Source organism: Schistocerca cancellata, chromosome 12, assembly GCF_023864275.1.
Source record: "Schistocerca cancellata isolate TAMUIC-IGC-003103 chromosome 12, iqSchCanc2.1, whole genome shotgun sequence".
Classification (NCBI taxonomy): Eukaryota; Metazoa; Arthropoda; class Insecta; order Orthoptera; family Acrididae; genus Schistocerca; species Schistocerca cancellata.
In genome coordinates this window covers 134,526,337-134,552,619 of record NC_064637.1, presented here as the reverse complement: position 1 = coordinate 134,552,619, position 26,283 = coordinate 134,526,337, and the positions used below count along the sequence as shown (strand labels likewise).

General features: G+C 39.5%; 1 protein-coding gene across 1 annotated transcript in view; it reads right to left on the bottom strand.

Moving 5' to 3' along the window:
• The window catches only part of LOC126109723 (CDK5 regulatory subunit-associated protein 3), a 73,140-nt gene that overhangs the window by 31,687 nt on the left and 15,170 nt on the right, over nucleotides 1–26,283 (bottom strand). The window contains exons 4-6 of the mRNA XM_049914777.1: nucleotides 24,597–24,903; nucleotides 15,758–15,879; nucleotides 8,700–8,849 (exon numbers count right to left, since the gene is read on the bottom strand). Of these exons, the coding sequence (XP_049770734.1) occupies nucleotides 8,700–8,849; nucleotides 15,758–15,879; nucleotides 24,597–24,903 (579 nt within the window). The remainder of the gene's footprint in view (nucleotides 1–8,699; nucleotides 8,850–15,757; nucleotides 15,880–24,596; nucleotides 24,904–26,283) is intronic.

Here is a 26,283-nt window from a genome sequence, read left to right as displayed (position 1 = left end):
ATTCATCTCTTGGTCTCCCCCTACGATTTTTACCCTCCACGCTGCCCTCCAATACTAAATTGGTGATCCCTTGATGCCTCAGAACATGTCCTACCAACCGATCCCTTCTTCTGGTCAAGTTGTGCCACAAACTTCTCTTCTCCCCAATCCTATTCAATACTTCCTCATTAGTTATGTGATCTCCCCATCTAATCTTCAGCATTCTTCTGTAGCACCACATTTCGAAAGCTTCTATTCTCTTCTTGTCCAAACTATTTACCGTCCATGTTTCACTTCCATACATGGCTACACTCCATACAAATACTTTCAGAAATGACTTCCTGACACTTAAATCTATACTCGATGTTAACAAATTTCTCTTCTTCAGAAACGCTTTCCTTCCCATTGCCAGTCTACATTTTATATCCTCTCTACTTCGACCATCATCAGCTATTTTGCTCCCCAAATAGCAAAACTCCTTACTACTTTAAGTGTCTCATTTCCTAATCTAATACCCTAACATCACCCGACTTAATTCGACTACATTCCATTATCCTCGTTTTGCTTTTGTTGATGTTCATCTTATATCCTCCCTTCAAGACACCATCCATTCCATTCAACTGCTCTTCCAAGTCCTTTGCTGTCTCTGACAGAATTACAATGTCATCGGCGAACCTCAAAGTTTTTATTTCTTCTCCATGGATTTTAATACCTACTCCGAATTTTTCTTTTGTTTCCTTTGCTGCTTGCTCAATATACAGATTGAATAACATCGGGGAGATGCTACAACCCTGTCTTACTCCCTTCCCAACCACTGCTTCCCTTTCATGTCCCTCGAATCTTATAACTGCCATCTGGTTTCTGTACAAATTGTAAATAGCCTTTCGCTCCCTGTATTTTACCCCTGCCACCTTTAGAATTCGAAAGAGAGTATTCCAGTCAACATTGTCAAAAGCTTTCTCTAAGTCTACAAATGCTAGAAATGTAGGTTTGCCGTTCTTTAATCTTCCTTCTAAGATAAGTCGTAAGGTCAGTATTGCCTCACGTGTTCCAGTATTTCTACGGAATCCAAACTGATCTTCCCCGAGGTCGGCTTCTACTAGTTTTTCCATTCGTCTATTAATTGATCTAAAACTTATTGTGACTTGATATGATATTTGTGTACCTTATTTCTGTATTTTCATGTTTATGTATTACTGCTTGTAAGTCAGCTGGTTATATCTAGCATTTGATACATGTATTAACCTATACAAAGTTAAATATTTCATTTACTCTGTCTAGCACATGCTATTGTTTACCCTCCGTTGGTCAGTCAATAGGGAGTGTTGGGGTTAATTTTCAGGGACTGGGAAGGTGAAGCTGTGGCAAGGCCGTTCTGTAGGGAATGCAGAACAATACTTCTCCCTCCAGCGCCACAGTGAAGTACCGGAACAGTGGGTTCCTGGGTAGGGGGGTAGGAGGGTTTCCAGTCTTTGGGGTCTATCATCTTTTCTTATTCAGCTTCAACACTCCGAATCTTGAATTTCATTTCTTACTTCTCACCTGAGTATCAAGCTATCCTTCCCTCTGTCCACATGCATACGTCTCTATTGCTGAGAACCTTCTCATTTGCCGTGTCAGTTTTTGTTTTTGTGACTAATGCCTACTGTATAAGAGGATCTGGGAATCAAGTCAGCATTTCTGCATTATAAAATGACCACAGTTTCAAAGGTGTCAGATGTATAGATAATTTTTCATATAATTGATATATTATTCACTTATGTTTCATTTTGTTGTTTGTTGCAACCCAAAATGGTGAAGAACCAAATTTCAACAAATTGCTTGTATCATAAAGCGTAATGCCATATTACTAAAATGTTGAAACAGTCTGTGTAGTGTGACTTAATCAATATTTGCACATGCAGTCCAAGTGGACTCTGTGGAAAATTGTCTTTTAGTCAGCCGCAGATGGCAATGTGCGGAAATGTGATTATACAGTAATGTATGTGAATATTAGTGTAAAACAATTTTACTTAATGTAGTTAAGAATATATTCCTTTGTGATATATTATTGAAGAACAAGTTAAAATTGCAAAATGAGATTTAAGACAGGAAATGTTTAAATATGATAAGTTGGGATTTTGCTGAATTGAACAATTCTGTTCAAAACATTCATTTACATGATATATGATGGTCATAAAGAGTGAAATATGAACCACATTCCAGGTTTTGCAATGAAGAACTCCCCATAAGCAGAGAACCACACTGAGCTACAGTTTAGTGTTCCTCATTACACATGGAGGAGACTGAACACTCTGGTATATTATGGGCTAATTCTGTATATTACTAAGAAGAACTTGGTGCACCTGCCTACAATAGGAGGTTGCCAAGTAAAATCTAATATGGATTTTCAGTATTGTAGTTTCCGATACTAACACTTGTTCCACAATGCATCGACAGTATTGAGAAAGAGTTATATACACCAATGTCTCCATAGCACTCAGGAAAACCTGGAGGCTCTAATGGCTGACACTATTATTCAGAAACAAGACAATTCAGCTAACTTCCATTACATAATTTTTCTGAATGAAATAGATTTACCTCCTATTCATGCTGAAATATGAGCTACAGACAATCCTGCGAGTTAACTTGTTCTTTCTTTGTGCTATTAATCAATATTTTGTATGATCCAGTTGAAACTGATACAAAGTAATTTACGATAATCTTACATATTTAATTGAAAACACAGTTTAAAGTTCATTGTGATGTATGTATACACTTCACTTTGAAGAATAAGCAAAAATCTGATCTCATATCATACGTAAATTGTCAATCCATCCAACTGATTGTAAAATGAGTACTGTTACATGGATCTACCAGAAAAGGTTTTGTTCAACTTTTAGTTGCACAAATCCTGTTGGGGTTGTTGAGACGTAACAATCCATTGAAACCCATTTAAAGTATATAAGTCCTATAATTGGTAGGAAGATTTAGGAGTAACGTAATTAGGTGAAATCTGGAAAAAATGATAGAGTACATTGATCAAAGTCATTTCTAAGAAGCTGAGATGGATTTTGTATTAAAACAATAACTAAATTAAAATCTCTTGTATTAAAACAAAAAACCAACTGAGAGAATCAGAATTGATTAGAAAATTAAAATGTAATTAGCGAAAATGTTATAAGTGGTATGTAAACATAGATAGTTCTTTAGGTAGGTATTTTGTCAATAATATATAAAAGACCTATATTGCCACATTCAATAAGTGACTTAGAAACATATATATTGGCAGGAACATTTTCAGATCCATGTATCTTTTGCATTTTATAAAAATAGTAAAAGTATTGTTAATATTTCATGTTTGAGTATTTTCACATTTATAAAATATTAAATGTTTACAGTTCGATAAATATATTCGTTCTATAAGTGCCAGTGGAACTGTTGAAGTATGTCATTAATTTTATAACAACAGTTTTAATTGTAATTTTATTAAAAAACCCTTTATAACAGTACCAAGGATTGTTTGTATTCATATGTAAAGGGGCAGCCATGTTGGCATTGGAGAGCAGTATTTTATTAGATTCCCTGTAAGACACACATAATGACTTAAGGAAGATGTGAGTGTTGTAAGCATGTCGGTACAATTAAGAAATATCTTAGAATAAAAGTTCTGAAACTTAATGTTTGTATTTATTAATCATGGCTTAAAACCCATGTTGCAGTAGTCAACATGAGCCTGGGGCAGCAGCGGATATATGGATGAGTACACCCCAAAAAATTATAAGCTTTGTTAAATAATAAGAAATTTCACAACATACTGAACAACCTGTGGCTCCAATTCATGAAATCTCATCTGCTTTGGTCCCCTGAAATTCTGCCATGTAGAATTTGTGTTATTTTTATTTATTTATTCTTTTTTCTTTAAATGATGCCACCTATGAACATGCAGATATGCGACACCAAATTTTCTTCCTGCAGCACATTTGTCTGTGGCCTCTGCTTCACGACTCACCATTAACTTAAAATTTATGACATATTGGGTGTAATTTGCATTCATTGTAGACTTCTACAACATACAGTTCTTACAGCACTGACTATATGAGTAAATTGAATGACATAATACATTTTCCTCTCAGTTCCCTACAGCTGAATCGGTAGAAATTTTACCACTGTAACCAACCTCGAAAATCAACAATGCCATAGGCCAGCACCATTGTTGAAGCTCATGCTTCATTTGTTTTGCTGCATTTCAATGGCTTGTGCAACCACATTTTTGTTAGCATTAATTTATCTCCTGCAGGAAGTCATACTTCCTTTCAGTATTTGTCCAGTTGTAAAGTAAATTCAATTCCAACCAATAATGGATTCAAGCAAACTGCAGTTTAAACATGGTAGATGTTACTAAAAAAAGTACACAATACAGACTGAACTCACAAAAATCATGGTATAGCGATATGCTATATACACATGGAAGTAGTAGAGTGTACTCAATGTATAAAAGGGAAGTGCATAGGCAGAGCTGTCATTTGTATTTGAGTGATTCATGTGAAAAGCTTTCTGACACGATTGTGGCCGCATGATGGAAATTAACAGACTTTGAATGCCAAATGGTAGTTGAGCTAGACTTATGGGACATTCCATTTCAAAATCATTCCAAGATCCACAATGTCATCAGTGTGTCGAGAATATAAAATTTCAGGCATTACTTCTCACTTTTGAACAATGCAGTGGTTTAGTGCCTTCATTTAATGACTGAGAACAGCTGTGTTTGTGTACAGTTGTCAGTGCTAACAGACAAGAAAACTGTTTAAAATTAGCACACAAATCAATGCGGGACATTCAACGAACATACCTGTTAGGACTGTGCAGCGAAATTTGGCATTACTGGGCTATGGCAGCAGATGACCAGCTCAAACGCCTTTGCTAATTATTGGTTGGATCCTAGACAACTGGAAAACCATGGCCTGGTCAGATGAGTATCGATTTCAGTTGGTGAGAGCTCAAGATAGGGTTCAAGTGCGGCGTACACCCTACAAAGCCTTGACCCAAGTTGTCCATAAGGCACTGCACAAGGATGGGACTCCATAATGACGTGGGCTCCATTTACATGGAATGGACTTGGTCCTCTAGTCCAACTAAATCAGTCATTGACTGGAAATGGTTAATTTCAAATACCTGGAGACCATTTGCAGTTGCTCATGGACTTCATGTTTCCAAACAACAATGGAATTTTTATGGATGACAATGTGCCATGCCATGTTACAGGGCCACAATTGTTAGAGACTGGTTTGCAGAACATTATGGACAATTCAAGTGAATGATTTCGCCACCCGATCACCCAACTGAATCCCATCAAACATTTATGGGACATAATCGAGAGGTCAGTTTGTGCACAAAATTTCTGCAGGGGACTTCCAACAACTTGACGAGTCCACGCCACATCGAGTTGCTGCATTACACCGGTCAAAAGTAGGTCCGACACAATATTCAGAGGTATCCCTTGACTTTTGTCACTTCAGTGTATATTTCCACGGTTGCCAGCATTAAAAAAATGCTGCCCACTTACACGCCCCGTCTTCACACAGGTCCCAGTGCTCGATGAAGTTGCGGTCACTGTTTCCCCTCCAACCTTTCCAAACACTTCAAATTAAATGTGCACGTGAGCTCAACTGCCAAAGCTTCATCTGTAAATGCGGAATGAATCCCACATTTATCTGTGACATAAAAACATTGACCTCAGCAGCAATAGTTTAATTTGTGAATGTAAGACAACACTGTATTTTTTTAATGAATGAATGAGGGGAAAAAACCGTGTCTTATACTCAGGCGAATATGGTATATAAACATAACTGATACAAAATCCAAAAAACCAAAAAGAATTTTGCTTCACATTGTAGCCCATGCTGTGAAATAAAACAGGTCTTCTAATAAAATTCATAAAATTGCAGCTGCTTGTTCAGTTTGTTTCCTCTACACACAAAAAAATCTTCTGCTTCCCAAATTTTCCTTACTTGTTTAATTTTTTTTGTCCCACTGTCATCATTTAACAGATATTCATTATCATTTAACAGATACTCATTCATATATAGAATTTTAGAGGCTGTATGATGAATGACATTAAAAGTAAAATAACAGTAATGCATTATAGTCAAATTAAGTTAGATGATGCTGGGTAATTCAGTCAGGAAATGAGACATTAAAAATAGCATACATTTTGACATCTGCAGAAGTAAGGGGGATACAGAATGATGACTGGGAACAGAAATAGAATAATTTCTGAAAGCGAGTAATATGTCAACTTTGAATATAAATTTAAGTGTTAGGAAGGTGAAGAAGTATCAAATCGAATCAGGGAGAAAACAGTCCTATGGCACAATTTGACAAGATGAATCAATAAGTTGACAGACACATTGTGAGACATCAAGGATTATCTATTTTGTAATGGAAGGAATTGTGGGAAGTAAACACAGTACAGCGAGTCCAAAAGCTGGCTGAAATGGATGTAATTTGCAGTAGTTATGCAGAGGTGAGGAGTGGGCCACAACCTATAGGGTTCCCTTCTTAGTATTATTACATGCAGCCCATAGAAACAGTTACAGTGCTCACACTAAAAGAAAATGCCAAATAACAAAGGTCAGGCAACCACAGTTAAAAAATTTGTACAGAATTCGATGGACAATCAAACAATTCAAAATCAGAGATGACAAAATAGACTGTACTAAACTGAGTGAAAGTCCAAATACACTCCAAATACATAATGGCTAGTTATTGTGTTATCACTGTATGACGACCTGTTTCATACTGTGGAGGTATATCTCCAGCTCATATAAAACTAATACTTCACATGTCACGACTACCAAACTGCAATTGCACATAAAAACATGTCACTCCTCGGTAAAACCTTGGATGAAACGACAGATGGGCATCCAATCCGAACCACGCATTCAGTGCGTGGCTAGCGGTGTAACATGCAATTCTATTTTATGCCTGCAAATATATTTTAGTATGTTGATGACTCCCCAGGATTTTGTGTCATACGGTTCTTTGTTTCCCCTATAGATTTTGACGATGGTTTCATCCTATCATACATGGACTATTGTGCTGTTCGGGCTTGTCTTTTGATAGTGTTTTGGAGATATATTACTGACCGTGCATGGTTTGGATTAGATGCCTATCTGTCATTTCATCCGAGGTTTTACTGAGGAGTGACATGTTTTTATGCGCACTTGCACCTCAGGAGTCTTGGCATGTGAAGTATTAGATTTATACGATGTGAAGATACACCTCCAGAGTATAAAAGCAGTCGTCAAAAATTGAATGCATAATAAACAGCTACTGTGGATTTGGACTTTCACTCAGTTTAATACGGCCTATTTTACCTTCTCTGATTTTAAATTGTTTGATTGTCCTTCATATTCTGTAAAAGAATACTCCTCATTGCTATTCTACATTATTTTCTTCATTAGTAACACCAGTTTCTAAATTGTGAGACATATTTATTTTTCTTATTATTATTGACAGTGTCTGTTAATTTTTGCAAACATTTCTGTACAGTTGTTAAGGAAATATAATTTAGGATACTTAACACATCAGTATACTTACAGGAAGGCATTTAAAAAAGTTGGGCAACTGCGAGGAGAACTCCCGCACTGAGGGCTCCGTGCAAACTTAATTATGTATATAGATAGTTCATCCATCCTGGGAATTGAGAATCACAATGATTTTTGCCCGTTATCAATATCGGTTCAGGCAAGATATTGGTCACGGTAATTCCAAGACTGCATCAAAATCTCTACCCATGTTTATATATGTAGAGAAAGAAGATTTAATAAAACATTTTCTATTTGCTTAATAAAACATGACAACAATTTACATTCTATGTATGCATGCAGTAATGTTCATCTTTTACGCATTTGACAGATGACAGATGCAATGTATGTTCAAACGGCAAACAGATAGGTTTTATGTGATATAATTACAATTCAACAAGTTTCAGAGTTTTTACTTTGATTGTACTGTGAAACCTTGCTTCTTGCCAAATTTCATGATTAAAGGTCAATGGTAAGTACCCCATAGATTTCGATGAGTGTGTGTGTGAGTTTCAAAAAATGTGACACAAATGCCTGAGTCTTAACTGTATTGACTTAGAAGCTTAAATTTTTTATGCTACCGAGGGACCATAGACTTTAGTATATGACATGAACCTGAACTTGATACACCAACCTGTTACACAGAAAGAAGGGTCTCAACATACACACACCTGTTACAGAGGAAGAGGGTCTTAACCTGTGAACAGACTACCAAACAGGCACATAAAAACTGACAAAAAATATTTTTTGCAAGTGACATAATTACAAATTAACAATTTTCATATATCTTCCTTTACACGCATTGTGAAATATTGCTTCTCGCCGAATTTCACAATTCTAGGTGTAGAGGTTTAGACGAGCGAGGTATTGAGTTTCCACATATATGACATAAAGGGCTGGATCTTTTCACTGCATGGACTTAGAAGCTTAAGTTTTTTACACCACCAAGGGACCATGGACTTTAATATATGACATAAACTAAGCTTGATATATCTACCTGTTCCTGAGAGAAACAGTTGTCAACAGTCGGACAGACCAATGAGCAGACATACGGACGGACAACAAAACAATTCTACAAGTGTTCCGTTTTTACAAATTGAGGCACAGAACCCTAAAAAAAAAAGAAAAATTGTGGTCAATCCCTTCTCTCACCTCAGAATTGTCAACTGTTTCAGCTGTGTCAATGTTTCCCCAGTCAATTCCTCCAGTTTCATCTACAGCTGCTTCACCAAAGTCAATTGCATCAGTATTACCATTTTCCAGGTCTCCAAAATCAATACCACCATCAGTTCCAAAATCAATCTGAAAACACAAAAAAGTCACAATTATGATCCGCTTGATGATGGCACAAAAAAAATGTGGACACGCTAATATACAAAGGTATAAATTCAATACTGATATCCAATGAGAAAAGCATTTTTCTAATAGAAAGAATCATATCATTATCATCCACATAACCCGGAAAGTCTATTTTTAAAAAGCTTGTTGAGAAATAACAAGCTGATAAGTGGAACAGCACTGGGAAAACTCCCAGAACGAATCATTTTGCTGATTAGTAGTAAACCACCTGTGTTAGGAAATGTTATCGTGGGAAATATTCCTATATAACTGTTCACAATAATGCAGCTTCATTAATATGTCACTCTCAGGCGACAATAGAAAGCAAATTTAAAATCTATTCTTCGTGTAGACTGTAGCATAAAGTTCAAGTCTGAGTTCCATATTGCCCAGTGATCTTTGTCAGTGTATGGTACACAAGTTTTTTAATCTATGCTCCACAGCTGTGATATATTGCAGGAATGACATCTACATCTATACTTGACAAACAACTGTGAAGCACATGGCGGAGGGTGCGTCCCATTGTACCAGTTACTACAGTTTTTCACATATGGGAAGAAAGATTTTTGACATGCCCATATATGGACTGTAATTAATCTAATACTGTCCTCACAATACCTATGGACGTGATATGTAAGGAATTTTAGTATATCCCCAGAGTCATCGTTTAAAGCTAGTTCTTGAAACTCTGTAAGTAGGCTTTCTTAGGATAGCTTCCATGTATCTTCAAGAGCCTGCCAGTTCAGTTCCTTCAGCATCTCTGTGATACTCTCCCACGAGGGAAACAAACCTGCGACCACTAGTGCTGCCATTCTCTGTATACATTCAATGTCCCCTGTTAGTTCTATTTGCTAAAAGTCTCATTTACTTGAGCAGTGTTCAAGGGTGGGTCACTTTGTAGACTGATTGTATCTCCCCACTATTCTATCAAAAAATTGAATTCAGCAGTGACTGAACCTTCAGCTGATGAATTAACAACTTTCTTCATGGCCAGTTTCAGTCTACAGGATGATCTTGAGGTACCTGAGTATGTATGAAAAAAAAAAAACATTTAACAGCAGATCCACAATTAATATACAAAAATTATTAAGTTCGCTGAAGAGTTAATTTCTCAGTAAAATATCTGATGAAAGCAGAAAATCTTGACTGTGTGGCATTCTGTGACAATGATACACTACTGTGCTTCAGGATGGTCATGTAGACGAGGACAATGTGTGGCAAAGCCAAGTGAGTGGCAGTCATACTCCATTATTCAGTATCCATGCAGCTCAGCCACAGTCACATCAACATGAGCGAGCACTCACCGAATATGATACGATTGCTGCACAGTTGCTTCCACAGGACTTACAAAGGTGGTGATTAGCTATGTCACAACATGCTGCGAGACATAGCTGTCAGTAAGGTAAGTGCATCGAGCCTTTTCACACCACAACTTCACAGTCTCACAAGCTGTGCAGGTGGGAGTGTCATCTTCGGCAACTTCCACTAAGCTATGTAAAATTTATTTGCCCCATCTATCACACACTGCAGCTGAGTACAGACCACCCATTTCTGCAATGTCCCTGGAGTGCTCTAATTTAGACGGGAACCAATAGTTGAAGGATCTGTCACAACGTCATTCCTGTTCACACATCACATGTTCAAAAATTTTGTTTGTTTCATCTCCTGAAAGAGGAATCAAACCCTTACCCATGAGGTGGCACATGGAAAATAGTACATTGTCAACTGACCACCCTGCTAAGATGCAGATGTGTTCATGCCATCTGCACGTCCAACCAGATCCATATAGTATGCCAAAAGTAAGGAATATTGGGTTTAACGGCCCATTAACATCAAGGTCATTAGAGACGGAGCACAATTGTGACAAAGATGGGGAAGGAAATTGGTTATATGCATTCAAAGACACCATCCTGGCATTTGCCTGGAGCAATTTCGGGAAATCGTGATAAACCTAAACCTGGATGGCCAAATGTTGGTTTCAATCATAGTCCTCCCGAATGCGAGTCCAGTGTGCTAACCACTGCACCACCTCGCTCGGTCATAGTATGCCATTCAGTTCAGTGTGGAACTTGGCCAACGCAGGCGTACATTCAGGTAGCAGAGGATTTCTGTCGTGTGCATAGCATTGCAGCTGTCCAGAGCACAAAGCACCTCGAAAGGAACCACCAATTCTGCGTTCCAGACAGAAACACAATACCCAACTGGATAAAACAATGACACAAGGCAGGTTCTCTAAACATTGTGAATCATAAGGAACATGAAAAAAGTTTGTACGCTGAAAAAATACAATGAGTTTTTATAACTCTGGAACATAGTCCATAGTGTTCTCTCAGTTGTCACTCTAGAATATTAAAAAACCATTGCACATCTTTGCAGATGATTTTGAAATATGATATGAAATTTCAGCAGAAGGAAGCAATAATAATACTGTGTAAAGCAAATAAGTGTACATCTTCCAGAATCCTTTTTAAGGATCTTGGAATGCCACACATGCTACCAATATGTTCCACAAAGCCACATGCAAAAAATGGCTAAAAGCCAATTTTTGGGTTTTCTCAGGAGCCGGCATTAACAAATGGTGCTTTTATAAGCCACCTAATGCCCACCATAGACCACACCCAAAGCAAAAGAACCAACCAATTTGCTCAGTTTGCCTGGAGGAAGTGTGTGATATTTAAATTTAGACCCTGCACCGTAGGATAGCTACAGTATGCCCATTCTTCCTATATGTATGGAAATGGTGTGAGGCCAATGGCTGTGAAAAGCATTTGACGCTTTATCTCTGTGACCGACAGACCCTGGGATATGACACCCCCCACCCCCCTGAAAAATCGCATTTTTGCGTGTGGCTTCTTAGAAGAAAGTCATGCCCAGGCAGAATATCTAGGTGTAGCAATGCAAAATGGCATGACCCAGAATAAGCAAATAATGTCAGTCATAGGAAAAGTGAATAGCTGACCATTACTACGAATCTAGCACATCTGCAGAGGAGACCATACACAGAACTCTTGTGTGGTCTTTAGAGAATGAGTTAGGAAAGAAACATGTGGAAAACACTAATGAGAAGAAGGGACAGGATGATAGGACATGGCATAGGGAATAACTTGCATGGTACAAGATGGAACTGTAGAAGGAGATTGGAATATATCCAGTAAATAATTGAGGAAGTGCTACTCTGTTTTCTAAGGAGGGTGGATGGATTATTTTTTAGGTTTATATTGCCATTTAAGTCTCTGTGTCAGTTTTCCATACTGAACATCTACATACATACATACATACATACATACATACCCCTACAGTCACTATGCAGTGCATGGCAAAGATTTGTGGCGAGCTGCATCAAACTGGTCAGAAACACACTGTAAGAGCACACTGTGTTCTCGTCATTTGTCTTTCAAACACATAACATATTTTCTTTAATGTTGACTGTAGCTAGTCACACAGACCATCACCCATATAATTACTCAGCCCGCTGTCTCACAGTGAAACACACTTTCAGTTATTAAATATTAGTTACTTTTTGGAAATGAACAGTTTTATCTCAGTGAATATTCTGTGGACCGTGCAGCTTGTGTCAGTGGTAAGAGCAGCATTCGCCCTCACTGTATCTGGACAACTCCTTTTCATTTCCCTTTTCAGATTTTCTAGCTTCCCTACCACATTCAGCTTTCTGATATTCAATACTCCAACTCATGGAATCTTACATTTTCATTAGCAATTTAATCTTTTTCTCATGGTTACCTCCCTACCAATAGTTCCTCCCTACTGACAGAGAAGCATCATTTTGACAATGTCTGTAGCGTTTGGGACAGCATCTATAGAGGCATTATGTGTCATCCTGGGTATGTACCCAATAGACATTACGGTACATTTCCGAGCTGCAGCATACTGGATGAAAATGGAACGACAGGACAAAGTATAGGAAATTACAGGCCAAAAAAGCTGAAAAGAAACAACTTAATTAATAGTGGAATGACACCTGGCAGACCAAAGGACACAGAGTACATGCATTCTTATCGAACATCCGAGAACAAATGTGCATAAAATATATGGGTCCAAAACATGGTATGGTCCACTTTCTTAAAGAGCATGGACCGTACCCGCAACATTACCAACGTGTTGGACTAAGTGACACAGACATATGCACATGTGGAGAAATCAGCCCAGCAGTGGCTGGGATAGAACCCGGGATGCAGGACATTTTGATTACTAGTCAAAGACATTACCCCTAACCTGTGGTGTCTTAACTATGTCTACAACAAAACAATGCAGTTCTGAAAATTGTTTTAAAAACCACTTCATCCAGATGTCTTCATTATGATGATAGCCACTTTTTGTAGTAAAATATTGAGTGTTTTCTGTGTTCATGGCGAATTCGTGCAATTTCTTCTTTGGTGTAGCTGTTGATGACTGATTGGGTATTTTTCATTTTAAAATCACCTTGGTGAAAGAAATTAACAGAGTCAGGTTAGGAGTTTTGGGGAAAGGGAGCAGGCGATGTTTACCTCCTTTTTCATTTACATGAAAAGGATTAAAGTATCATATTTTGTAACATGGCAGTCACTGGCTGACTGATGTTGAATCAACATCTCAGAATTAGAACCATAGACTGTGGAGTTTGGATAGAAAGGTTCAGATTCAACGTACACCCACACTGTTTTCTAAGGAGGGTGGATGGATTATTTTTTAGGTTGATATTGCCATTTAAGTCTCTGTGTCAGTTTTCCATACTGAACATCTACATACATACATACATACCCCTACAGTCACTATGCAGTGCATGGCAAAGGCCACTTCCTACCACTGGAGTCATTTCTTTTTTTGTTGCAGTTGCAAATGAAGCAAAGGGAAAATGATTGATTGTATGCTTCTGTACGAGCCATAATCTCAGTTATTTTATCCTTGTGGTCCTTAAGTGAGATGAATGTTACAGCCATTAGAATCATTCTGAGATCCGTTGCCAGTGCTGGTTATCTAAATTTTCTCATCTTTCATCCTCCAAGGATCCCACTCTAAGCTCACTCACAGAGCATTTCTGTAACCTTGCATGTTGAGCAAACATTCTGGTAACAAATCTAGCAGCACATCTCCGGATTGCTTTGATGTCTTCCTTTAAACCAACCTGGCCGGAATTGCGAGTTCTTTCCTATCCAGTCTACTTAATTTTCAACATCCTTCTGTAAAATTGTATCTCAAATGCTCCAATAATCTTCTCTTCTGGTTTTCACACAGTTCATTATTCTCTTCTGTACATTGCTGTGCTTCAGATGGTACATTCCCAGATATTTCTTCCTCGAATTACAGCCTATATTTGAAATTAGTAGCTTCTCTTAGCAAGGAATGTCCTCTTTGCCAGTACTAGTCTGCTTCTTATATCCTTCTTATGTTGTCTGCCATGCATTATTTTACTTCCAAGGCAATTTAATTCCTTCACTTCGTTTACTAAATGGTCTCCAGTTCTGATGTTAAGATTATCACTAATTGCAATTCTGCTACTCATTACTTTTCTTTGGTTGGTTTACTTTCAATCTATATTCTGTGAAAATTATGCTATCCATTTAATTCAACATGTACATCTTCCTCAATTTCACTGAGGATAGCAAAGCCATCAGCCTATCTTATTACTGATATCCCTTCATCCTGAATTTTACTCCAATTCCTGAACCTTTCTTTTATTTCTGTATTTATTTCCTGGATGTACAGATTGAACAGTATGGAAGAAAGGCTGCATCCCTGCCTGACACCCTTCTCAACTGAAGCACTTCTTTTTTTGTTTTCCATTTGCATTGTTTCTCTTAGTTCTTGTACATATTGTATATTATCCATCTTTCTTAATTTGGTAACAGGGGAACTGGTTGAAAGGAATGGTGTAACAATCATCAAAACCATTTATGGTGGAGTCCTTATCAAATACACATTACAACAGACATGCTGCAAAGATCTTAACAGGTTGGTAGGATAATACAAGAGTGTAACACAAATAATCAGGCAAATTATAAGGAAATCATATACAATGCTCCCACCATTTCTTCCACTTGCCTCCTGGAACACATTTTCCGAGATGGCCCAAAGTTCTCGTCACAATGTTCTGAATCTCTTCCACAGTTTGGAAATGATGGCCTCTCAATGTGGTTTTAAGTTTGGGAAATTTTAATTTAGGGGAACAGAAAAACATCTGATGGGGCTAGAACTGGAGAGCACAGTGAATGTGGCACAATGGAAATCATGATAACTGTGGATCATGAGTGATGAGTGAGTCAGGGCATTGTAATGATATGACAGCCGAGTCTGGTTTTCCCACAATTCAGAACTCTTCCTGTATGCAGCATCCATCATGCATGCTGGAGTCCCTGGTAGGCTTCCTTGTTTACCATCTGACCACGTGGTGCAAATTCCTAATTGACAATACCTTCATAGTCAAAAAACATAACCAATATCACCTTGATCTTTTCCTGACTTGTGTGCTTTTCTGTACATGAAGACCCTTTGTCCACTCACTGCAAAGACTGTACTGTCATTTCAGTAGGCAATCGCAATGTCTCTCCGAAAGTATTGCCAGGTTTGTGTGCACATACATGCACACGATGTTCTTCAAGCTCTCTCACTGGCACTTTGGCACTAATCCGATGAGCAGCTTATCACGAACTCAATTCAGCGGCAGTAGCTCGCTTTCTACAGTCAGAGTGAAATGCGACAAATGGCAGTTTGTTCTCTAAACACGCTGTTACTTGTGTTCACTAGCTGCAGTGTGCTCCCTCTGGTGGATGGTGCACTATTTCAAAAGTTTCATTCTTTTTGAAACCACTTAGCAATAATCCTGGCAGATTGTTTCTATTGTTAGTACTACAACAGACAGACATATGATGACTTACTTCAGTGTCTCCTGCACCAGACTTGCCAGTATCATCCTCCAGCCCAAAATCGAGAACAGGCTCCTCTACCTGGACTGGAGGCTCTCCGTATGTCCACTCGTAAGTTGTTGTATCACCATGGTCTAGAAAAATCAAAACATTCCTTCATTCCAAAACGGCAGCATGACATCATAAGAAAAATGGTCCTGCTAACTTTAAAACAGCTAAACAAGCCGAGCATATAAGAAGAACATAATGGCAACTGCAATAACAAATATAGTTCACAGATTTGAAAAAGTGATAAGAAAGGTAGGGAAATGGTATAATTGGAGTAGGGTTTGTTGTCAATACAAAGGAAGGGGAGAGGGTGAGTTACCATGAACAGTTCAGCAGTAGATTTCTTCTTGTCAGAATATACAACAAACCAAAGCAAAAAACAGTTCACGTATACATGTCAATGTCACAAGAAGGTGAAGAGATAAAGAACATGGATATATGAGAATTCTGAACAGGTAACGCAATATGTATAGAAAGATGATACTCCAATAATCACGGAGGACTAAAATGTGGTAATAAGGGAAGGAATAGAAGACAGAGTCACATGAGAATATGTGCTTGGTAATATGAATTTCAGCAGAAAAGCACAGACTGAGTTCTGCAATAAATTTTAGCTAGTAATGGTGTATACACTTTTCAAACATTGCAAGACAAATAAGTATATCTGTAAAAGGCCTGGAGACATGGAAAAATTCCAGGTGGTTTATGTCCTCATAAGACAGAGATTTTGAAATCAAATGCAAGATTGCATGGCGTACCAAGGAGCAGATATAGACTTGGATCACTATTTAGTAATGATGAAGAGTAGACTGAAGCTGAACAGAATTACCTGGAAGAATCAGTGTGGAACGAAGTGGAATACTGATCCACTGGGGAATTATGAGTTGTGTCCAAAAGTCTTTAAGGCTGTAGATACTGTGATAATGAATACCACAAGAGCCAGTTCCATAAGGAGGAGTAGCTGTCTCTAAAACGGACAGTCACACACATTGGACAGGCAAACACGTTGCATGGAAGGCAACTGCAAATAAACTGTGCAGAACAGAAGAAATACTTCAGCTTATCGACAAAAGAAAGAAATACAAAAACCTTCTTTATTGTGGGACCTGCAGCATATGTTATGTCAAGTAGGACATTATGCAGCAAATTGGAAAACAATATGGTGCCTGATATTTTATTTTGGTATTTCAGCTTTATTGTCTTCATCAGTACATGTCCTAATGCTGTAGATGGAATATGTCAACTTTGAGTTAACCATTATTGCTGTCTGTTGTTGTTGTTGGTTGTAATATTATTTTCAGCATCTAGCTGTCAAAACTGAATTTCTACAACTATCAGATAGTAAAAAACGTGTTACAATATAATTCAACAGCAAATTATTGAATAACTTTAAAATGTTGCTCAAAATCATATTACAACCAACAACTACAGACAGCAATAATGGGTTACTCAAAGCTGACATATGTCCATTTATGTTACGACATGTACTGATGAAGGCAATAAAGCCAAAATAAGCCTATATACGAGGGTCACTCCAAAAGAAATGCACACTATTTTTTTTTTAAATCCATCTTTTATTCTACATGTTTGAAAGTTTTACAGTATGTAGATACATCCTTTAGGAACAATATTTCCATTTCTCCACATAATTTCCATTCCTCTCAACTGCCTTACACCATCTTGGAACCAGTGCTTGTATACCCGCACAGTAAAATTCTGGACCAACCTGTTGGAGCCACTGTTTGGCAGCGTGCACAAGGGAGTCATCTTAAAACCTTGTTCCACGAAGAGAGTCTATCAGTTTCCCAAAGACACGATAGTCACATGCAGCCAGGTCAGGACTGTAAGGTGGGTGTTTCAGTGTTGTCCATCCGAGTTTTGTGATCACTTCCATGGTTTTTTGACTGACATGTGGCTGTGCATTGTCGTGCAACAGCAAAACATCCTGCTTTTGCTGATGTGGTCAAACACGACTCAGTCAAGCTTGAAATTTCTTCAGTGTCATCACATATGCATCAGAATTTATAGTGGTTCCACTTGGCACGATGTCCACAAGCAAGAGTCCTTTGGAATCGAAAAACACCGTAGCCATAACTTTTCCAGCAGAAGGTGTGGTTTTGAATTTTTTTTTCTTGGGTGAATTTGCAGCATGCCACTCCACTGATTGCCTCTTCGTCTCTGGTGAAAAATGATGGAGCCATGTTTCATCACCTGTCACAATTTTTCCAAGAAATTCATCTCCACCATTCTTGTACTGTTCCAAAAGTTCGCTGCATACCGTTTTTCTTGTTTCTTTGTGAGCCACTGTCAACATCCTAGGAACCCACCTGGCACAAACCTTTTTTAACGGCAACACTTTCAGTATTCTGCAACCATTTCCTTCCCCTATCCCAACATAGCATAACAATTCGTTCACTGTGATGCATCTGTCAGCAGTCACCAATTCGTTAACTCTCTGCACATTGTCTGGAGTGTGTGCAGTACGAGGCCTGCCAATGTGAGGACAATCCTCAATATTGTCGTGCCCGCTTTCATCATGTAACCTGCTCGCCCACCGACTAACTGAACTGTGATTGATAGCAGCATCTCCATACACCATTTTCAACCTCTTATGGATGTTTCCCACTGTCTTGTTTTCACACCACAGGAATTCTATGACAGCACGATGCTGCTGATGAACGTCAAGTGTAGCAGCCATCTTGAGGACATGCTGTGACGGTGCCACTCACGGGAACAGGTTGAACCAAGTTTGAAAACAAGCGAGAAGGATGTATCCACACACTGTAAAACTTTCACACATGCAGAATGAAAACTGTATTTTTACAAAAATAGTGTGCATTCCTTTTGGAGTGACCCTCGTACTAATATAAAATACCAAGCAGCATACTGTTTTCCAGTTCTCTGCATAAATACAAAAATGTCCAGGGAAAGACAGGAATACAGCAGTATAAGACACCTAGGAATGAAAGAAATAGGAAGTGCAGGAAACGTGAAATGGCTACAGGGAAAATGAGGAGAAATCAAAAATGGAATCGACATTGGAAGAACTGATTCAGCGTATAGAAAAGTCAAACCAATCTTCGGTGAAATTACATGCAAGGGTGATGACATTAAGAGTGCAATGGTAATTCCATTGTTAAATATGGAGGAGAGAGTGGATGAATGGAAAACGTACAGCGAAGGCCTCTAGGAAGGGGAGAACTTGTCTGACGGTGCATTAGAAGAAGAAATGGGAGTTAATATGGAAGACATAGGGGATAGAGTATTAGCAGTCGGAGTTTAACAGAGATTTGGATGACTTGTGATTAAATAAGGTCAGAAGGGGTAGACAACATTCATTCAGAATTTATAAAACCATCGGGGGAAGCAGCAACAAGCAACTATTCAAGTTGGTGTATAGAATCTATGAGATTGGGGGCACACTGTCAGACTTTCAAAAAATTTACAACTGTCACACAATCAAGATTAACAGCTCATGCATCCAAGCCACTGACAAGAATAATATAAAGTAGAATGGAAAAGAAAACCGAGGCTCTGTTAGATGACAATCAGTTTGTGTTTCCGAAATGTAAAGGCACTAGAGAGACAGTTCTGAAACTACAACTGATAAAGAAAGCAGAAATTAAGAAAAAACCACAACATGTTCAAAGTACTTATCAACCTGAAAAATGCATTCAACAATGTACAATTCTGCAAGATGCTCAAAATTCTGAGTTATACGGAAAGATGGGTAGTATACAATATGTGCAATAACCAAAAGGGAACAACATGAATGGAAAACCAAGAACGAAGTGCTCAGTTGACACCAATTAAGACAAGGATGTAGCCTTTTACCCCTGTTGTTCGATCTATATCTTGAAGAAGCACTGATGGAAATTAAAGTAAGGTTCAAGAGTGGGATTAAAATTCACGTTGAAAGGATATAAATGATAACACCACTGAAGACATTGCTGAATCACGGGACTTGCTGAATGGAATGGACAGTCTAATGAGCACAGAATATAAATTTCAGAGGAAACTGGAGAATGAGAAAAGTAATGAGGAGTAGAAGTAGTTAAGGAATTCTGCTACATTAGAAACAAAATAACATATGATGGATGAAATGAGGAGGACATAAAAAACACAAGCAAAGAGGGCAATCCTGGACAAAAGATGTAGCCTAGTGTCAAATACAGGCCTTAACTTGAGGAAGGAATTTCTGAGAATGTACGTTTGGAGCACAGCAATGGATGGCAGTGAACCATGGACTGTGGGAAAAATGTAAAAGAAGAGAATCAAAGGGTTTGAGATGTGGTTCTACAGAAGAATGTTGAAAACTGGGTGGACTGATAATGTAAGGAATGAGGAGGTTCTCCGCAGATTTGACAAAGAAAGGAATATTGAAACTAACAAGGAAAAGATACACAGGATGATACGACATGTGTTAAGACATCAGGGAGTAGCTTCCATGGTACTAAAGGGAATTGTATATGGTTATAGTTCGGAAAAATAATAGAATGTGCTGTCAATGGCTCTCCCAATGTAGTAGATCTTGCCAAGATTCTTGGGTTTTACACTGCTTCATGCTGCTGGGACTTCACAATATTTCTATGGAACACCACCTTCAGACAGGATACTAACCAATGTGTTTAAATCTGTAATACTGATGCCTTGATAACAGTGTGCCTTGTCCAAAAGCAACTTAAATAGGCAATCAGATACATTTTAGCATGATCAGTGTTGGATTTGACAACTTGCTGAAGTTTTATCCTCTGTCTTTCTTGACCAAGTTAGCAGCTGTTTTACACTGACAGCCTGTTTCACATTGCCACTTGCAGGAAACTATAGCTTCCTGTTCATTCACTGGTTATGAAACCTTACCATATCTGCAATATTCACTGAATCTGGCACTCTTTTTAAAACTGAAGGAGCCACAGTGTAGATGGCATTTAATCAGTAATTATGAGGTGACTGCAGTGGTGGAAAACTTTTTTGAGTACTAAACTAAGAACAATATGAGAAAATGTGTCAACATGCACATATTGTATAAAGAAATGGACTAATAAAAGTGTAAAATTTGGGACTTCTAATTTTTCGCCTATCCAAAGGTACAAACTTTACAAACACTACTGTATTTTAGTCTTACTGTAACTCATTTTGAAGCATGTTTTCAAATGTGCTATGTTCAGTTCTTCCACTTGCTATTAAAATAATTTCTAAACTAGAGCCAAGCAGTACAATGTCATCAGCAAAATGAAGATGGTTCGGATATGTTCCACAACACATATTCCTTCATTATACCAGTTTAAGTATCTGAAAAATTATTTCATGATTGCTGAGAACATGTCTGGTGACATAGAATTTCCTTATATTACTTATTTTCTAATTTTGATTTTTTCACAATCTTGATGAAGACTGAGGGAAGCTGTGGCACCGACATATATTCTTCAGTATGAGGAGGAACCACTAGTTTGAACTGACATACTGTTTTTCAATAGCAGCCAGTACACATTTTGTTGAACCTGAGCCAAGACCTTTCTGAAAAGCTTTTAAATCCCAGACAGAGCTGTAATTCACACTTACTAGTGCTTAATTCTATAATTTTGTTTACAAATTACAAATGGACCATTGTAAAGTGTCCCACTCAATGAAACTGAAACACACACACACACACACACACACACACACACACACACACACAGCTAGCAGCTCAAAGGGAGGCAGCAGATGTGTAGACTGGGAATACAGGAGGGAGGGGTGGCAGGTGCATGGGCTAAGCATGTGGCACGGGGGAGTGAGGTGTGCCACACAATAGAGATGGTGTGGAGGCATGAACTAAGAGGGGCTGACACAACACAGAAAGAGGAAACTGTTGGGTACAGCTTGTGGGGACAGTGAAGCCAGGATGATTACAATGGTGAAGCATGTGTTGCAAGGATAACTCCCATCAATGTAGCTCAGGAAAACTGATGTTTGAGGGAAGGATTCAGATAATACGGGCTGTGGAGCTGAAAAAAATATGGAACTCAGCTGGAGTGTACACATCATTGAGAAAAAACAAAATTACAAGGGCTTGTTTCAGACAGTTTAACCATGTCCAACAAATGGATACGGGACGGGTATCAAAACAATTACATACATACAGACATGATCAGCAGTAGACCAGTAGGAAGACCAAGTGAAGGGTTATATAGGTGCAAGAGGAGTCATCTAGTACAGAGCCCTGAGAGAAAACTCGCACATGAACAACTGCAAGGTGGAGAGTGCTTATAAACTTGGGCAACAGTGGAAAACCGATGGTGGTGGTGGTGGTGGTGGTGGTGGTGGTGGTGGTGGTGGTGACTAATAGTTTGTCTGGTGAGATTACCAATCTGTGGATGTGTGTACGAAAGAGGTAATACATTGAGGTGACAAAAGTCATGGACTACCTCCTAATATCGTATCGGACCTGCTCCTGCCTGTTGCAGTGCAGCAACTCAACAAGGCATGGATTCAACAAGTTGTTGGAAGTCCCCTGCAGAAATACTGACCCATGCTTCCTCTATAGCCATCCACGATTGCTAACATGTTGCTGGTGCAGGATGTTGTGCACTGACCTCTTGATTATGTCCCATAAATGTTCTATGGGATTCATGTTGGGCAGTCTAGGTGGCCGAATGATTCGCTCAAATTGTCCAGAATGTTCTTCAAACCAATCGCGAACAACTGTGGCCAGACGACATGGTGCACTGTCATCCATAAAAATTCCATCGTTTGGGAAGATGAAGTCCATGAATGGTCTCCAAGTAGCCCAATGTAACAATTTCCTGTCAATGATTGGTTCTGTGTAAACAGAGCCCATACCATCATGGAGCCACCACCAGCTTGTACAGTGCCTTATCGACAACTCTGGTCCATCCCTTCCTGGGGTCTGCACACAGTCGAACGAACCCTACTATTAGCTCTTACCACTGCAACCAATATGGCCAAAAGCCCAGGAGAGGCACTGCAAGTGATGTCACGCTGTCAGCGAAGGCTCTCGCATCGATCGTCTGCTGCCGTATCCCATTCGTGCCAAATTTCACCACACTGTCCTAGTGGATGTGTTCATTGTACATCCCATATTGATTTATAGACTTATTTCACACAGTGTTGCTTGTCTCTTATCACTGACAACTCTGTGCAAAGGTAGCTGCTCTCGGTTGCTGAGTGAAGGTGGTTGGTTGGATTAAAAGAGTGGGGAAAGGGACCAAACTACGAGGTCATCAGTCCCTTGTCCCAAATAAAACAATGCCGCAAGTGTGAGAATAAAGAGAGACTGACAGCTCAAAATGAAATGAAAGGAAAAATCACAAGAATGATGAAGGGCAACAAACATGTAAATGGACATTCGGGGACAAGAAAGCCACAGAAATGCAAGAAACGGGATGAAAAGATTAAAACAAAAAAGCAAATTACCAAGCCTGGCTGACCTTGAGAATAAAAAAGGAGAAGCCAGCCACTCCGCAACACATTAAAACCTCCAACCTAGAAGCACTAAGGTTAAAGACACAGGAAGGACAAAGGACATGCGCTGAAACTTAGATCAAATTATAAAACTCACCCTTACAAATAAAACATACAACTAAATCAACTGATGAGGCTCTGTCACATAAAATTAGCGGCAACGAGTCCGCTAACCCAAGATTTTGTTGCTGGGCAGTCAGAGTGGGACAGTGCACCAGAATATCGGCCACTGTTAACCGGGCACAACACTGGCACTCGGGCGGGTCTTCACGGCGCAGGAGGTAACCGTGGGTCGCCCAAGCACGGCCAATGCGGAGCCGGCAGAGGACAACTGATTCCCTGCGAGAGGCCTGCATGGAAAACTTCCACTGAGTGAAGGCTGTCAGCCATTGCATTGCCCATGATGGGAGGTAATGCCTGAAATTTGGTATTCTTGGCATGCTCATGACACTGTGGATCTCGAAATACTGAATTCCCTAATGATTTCCAAAATGGAATGTCCCATGCATCTAGTACCAATTACCATCCCATGTTCACAGTCAGTGAATTCCCATCGTGTGGCCAAAGCCACATCAAAAATCATTTCAAATGAATCACCTGCGTACAAATACCAGCTCTGCCAATGCACTGCCCTTTCATACCTCGTGTCTATGATACTATACCATCTGTATATGTGCATATCACTATCCCATGACTTTTGTCACCTCAGTGTACAAATGAGTCAGCAGTTTGTGACTTACCAAACGAAGGTGCTGGCAGGTTGATAGACACACAAACATACACACAAAATTCAAGCTTTCGCAACCAACGGTTGCTTCATCAGGAAAGAGGGAAGGAGAGGGAAAGACGAAAGGATCTGGGTTTTAAGGGAGAGGGTAAGGAGTCATTCCAATCCCGAGAGCGGAAAGACTTACCCCGGGATTGGAATGACTCCTTACCCTCCCCCTTAAAACCCAGATCCTTTCGTCTTTCCCTCTCCTTCCCTCTTTCCTGATGAAGCAACCGTTGGTTGCGAAAGCTTGCATTTTGTGTGTATGTTTGTGTTTGTGTGTCTATCAACCTGCCAGCGCTTTCGTTTGGTAAGTCACATCATATATATAGAAGACTGTCATCGTACACTCCAAAGTGAAAAAAAGGGTACTATGTAAGCAAGTTCACATTCCCCATTGATCATGTGAATGATGCATCGTAATGATGTGGAATGAGACAATCTGATATAATTTTTTTGTTATATGAGGGTAGGTGCATAAACTAACTAGTTGCTAATTTGGCCCTGTTGAAGGTCATTATTTTAAATGCAACATGCCGGGGAAGTATAAATATGTTGATGAAGCCTTGCCTATAATGTGTTTGAGCAGCTGCAGCCTCTCACTGCAGCCCGGTGCCACAAAGCTGACAAACTCATTGTAGAAGGTGACGGCCTCCTTCAGCGCAGCGGCCTTCGCAGCCAGCTGGGCGTTGGCGCGTGGCAACTCCGACAATCTCTCCACCAGCTCGGAGCGGAGCGTCGCCTTCCACGTCTTGGCGTCGCCCGACCCGGACTTCGCCTCGGGAGCAGAAATGCCCAGCTGCCGGCACTGCGCGGCAAGCTCCGAACGCACGGATCCCTCCGCCTTAATGTATTCCGCTTCCTTCTTGTCACATTCCTGAAAAATTGGACCATTCCTTTTCTACTGTGACCGATCTACTGTTATATTAAAATTGTGTTTCGACTACTACTTCATTTACACAAACACAAGAACAAAACAAATAATAGATCTAATAAACTATGAACTAACAAGTTACTGTTTGTGTTGCTCTCAGATGTCCAGCTAGGTGCAGTTGTTTATGAAACATCAGCTAGGAGCAGTTGTTTATGATACATGATGTTTCCTGTAGAATGAGGATCTTTTCTACGTCCTGCCACCTTTATATTCTTATCACTCCCCTTCCCTCATTACGCATCTGCACACTGTGTTGGGTAGAGTGTTGGGAGAACAGCAATGGTCGAACTCTGAGCACAAACTCCAGCTCACCTGTGTTTACACTGCCCCTGCCAGGCCCGGAAGTCACCCACAGCTGACACTGTGACTTCAGACAGCTAAGTGTTGAATCCAATGCTTTACTGAAAGTGAAGCCACTGTCCCTATTGATCACCCTTCTTTAGAATGCAACCCAAAAATAATGAAGACTCTCTGAGCACTCCTCTTTGGGTGAATGGGTTGAAAATAAATAAATCGCCAGGTCCTGATGGGATTCCAATTCGGATGTACAGAGAGTACTCTACTGCATTGGCTCCTTACTTAGCTTGCATTTATCACGAATCTCTTGCCCAACGTAAAGTCCCGAGCGACTGGAAAAAAGTGCAGGTGACGCCTGTATATAAGAAGAGTAGAAGGATGGATCCTCCAAATTACAGACCAATATCCTTAACATCGGTTTGTTGCAGGATTCTCGAACATATTCTCAGTTAGAATATAATGAATTTTCTTGAGACAGAGAAGTTGCTGACCACGCATCAGCGCGGATTTAGAAAGCATTGCTCCTGCGAAACACAACTTGCCCTTTTTTCACATGATATCTTGCGAACCATGGATGAAGGGTATCAGACGGATGCCATATTCCTTGACTTCCGGAAAGCGTTTGACTCGGTGCCCCACTGCAGACTCCTAACTAAGGTACGAGCATATGGGATTGGTTCCCAAGTATGTGAGTGGCTCGAATACTTCTTAAGTAGTAGAACCCAGTACGTTGTCCTCGATGGTGAGTGTTCATCGGAGGTGAGGGTATCATCTGGAGTGCCCCAGGGAAGGGTGGTAGGTCCGCTGTTGTTTTCTGTCTACATAAATGATCTTTTGGATAGGGTGGATAGCAATGTGCAGCTGTTTGCTCATGATGCTGTGGTGTACGGGAAGGTGTCATCGTTGAGTGACTGTAGGAGGATACAAGATGACTTGGACAGGATTTGTGATTGGTGTAAAGAATGGCAGCTAACTCTAAATATAGATAAATGTGAATTAATGCAGATGAATAGGAAAAAGAACCCT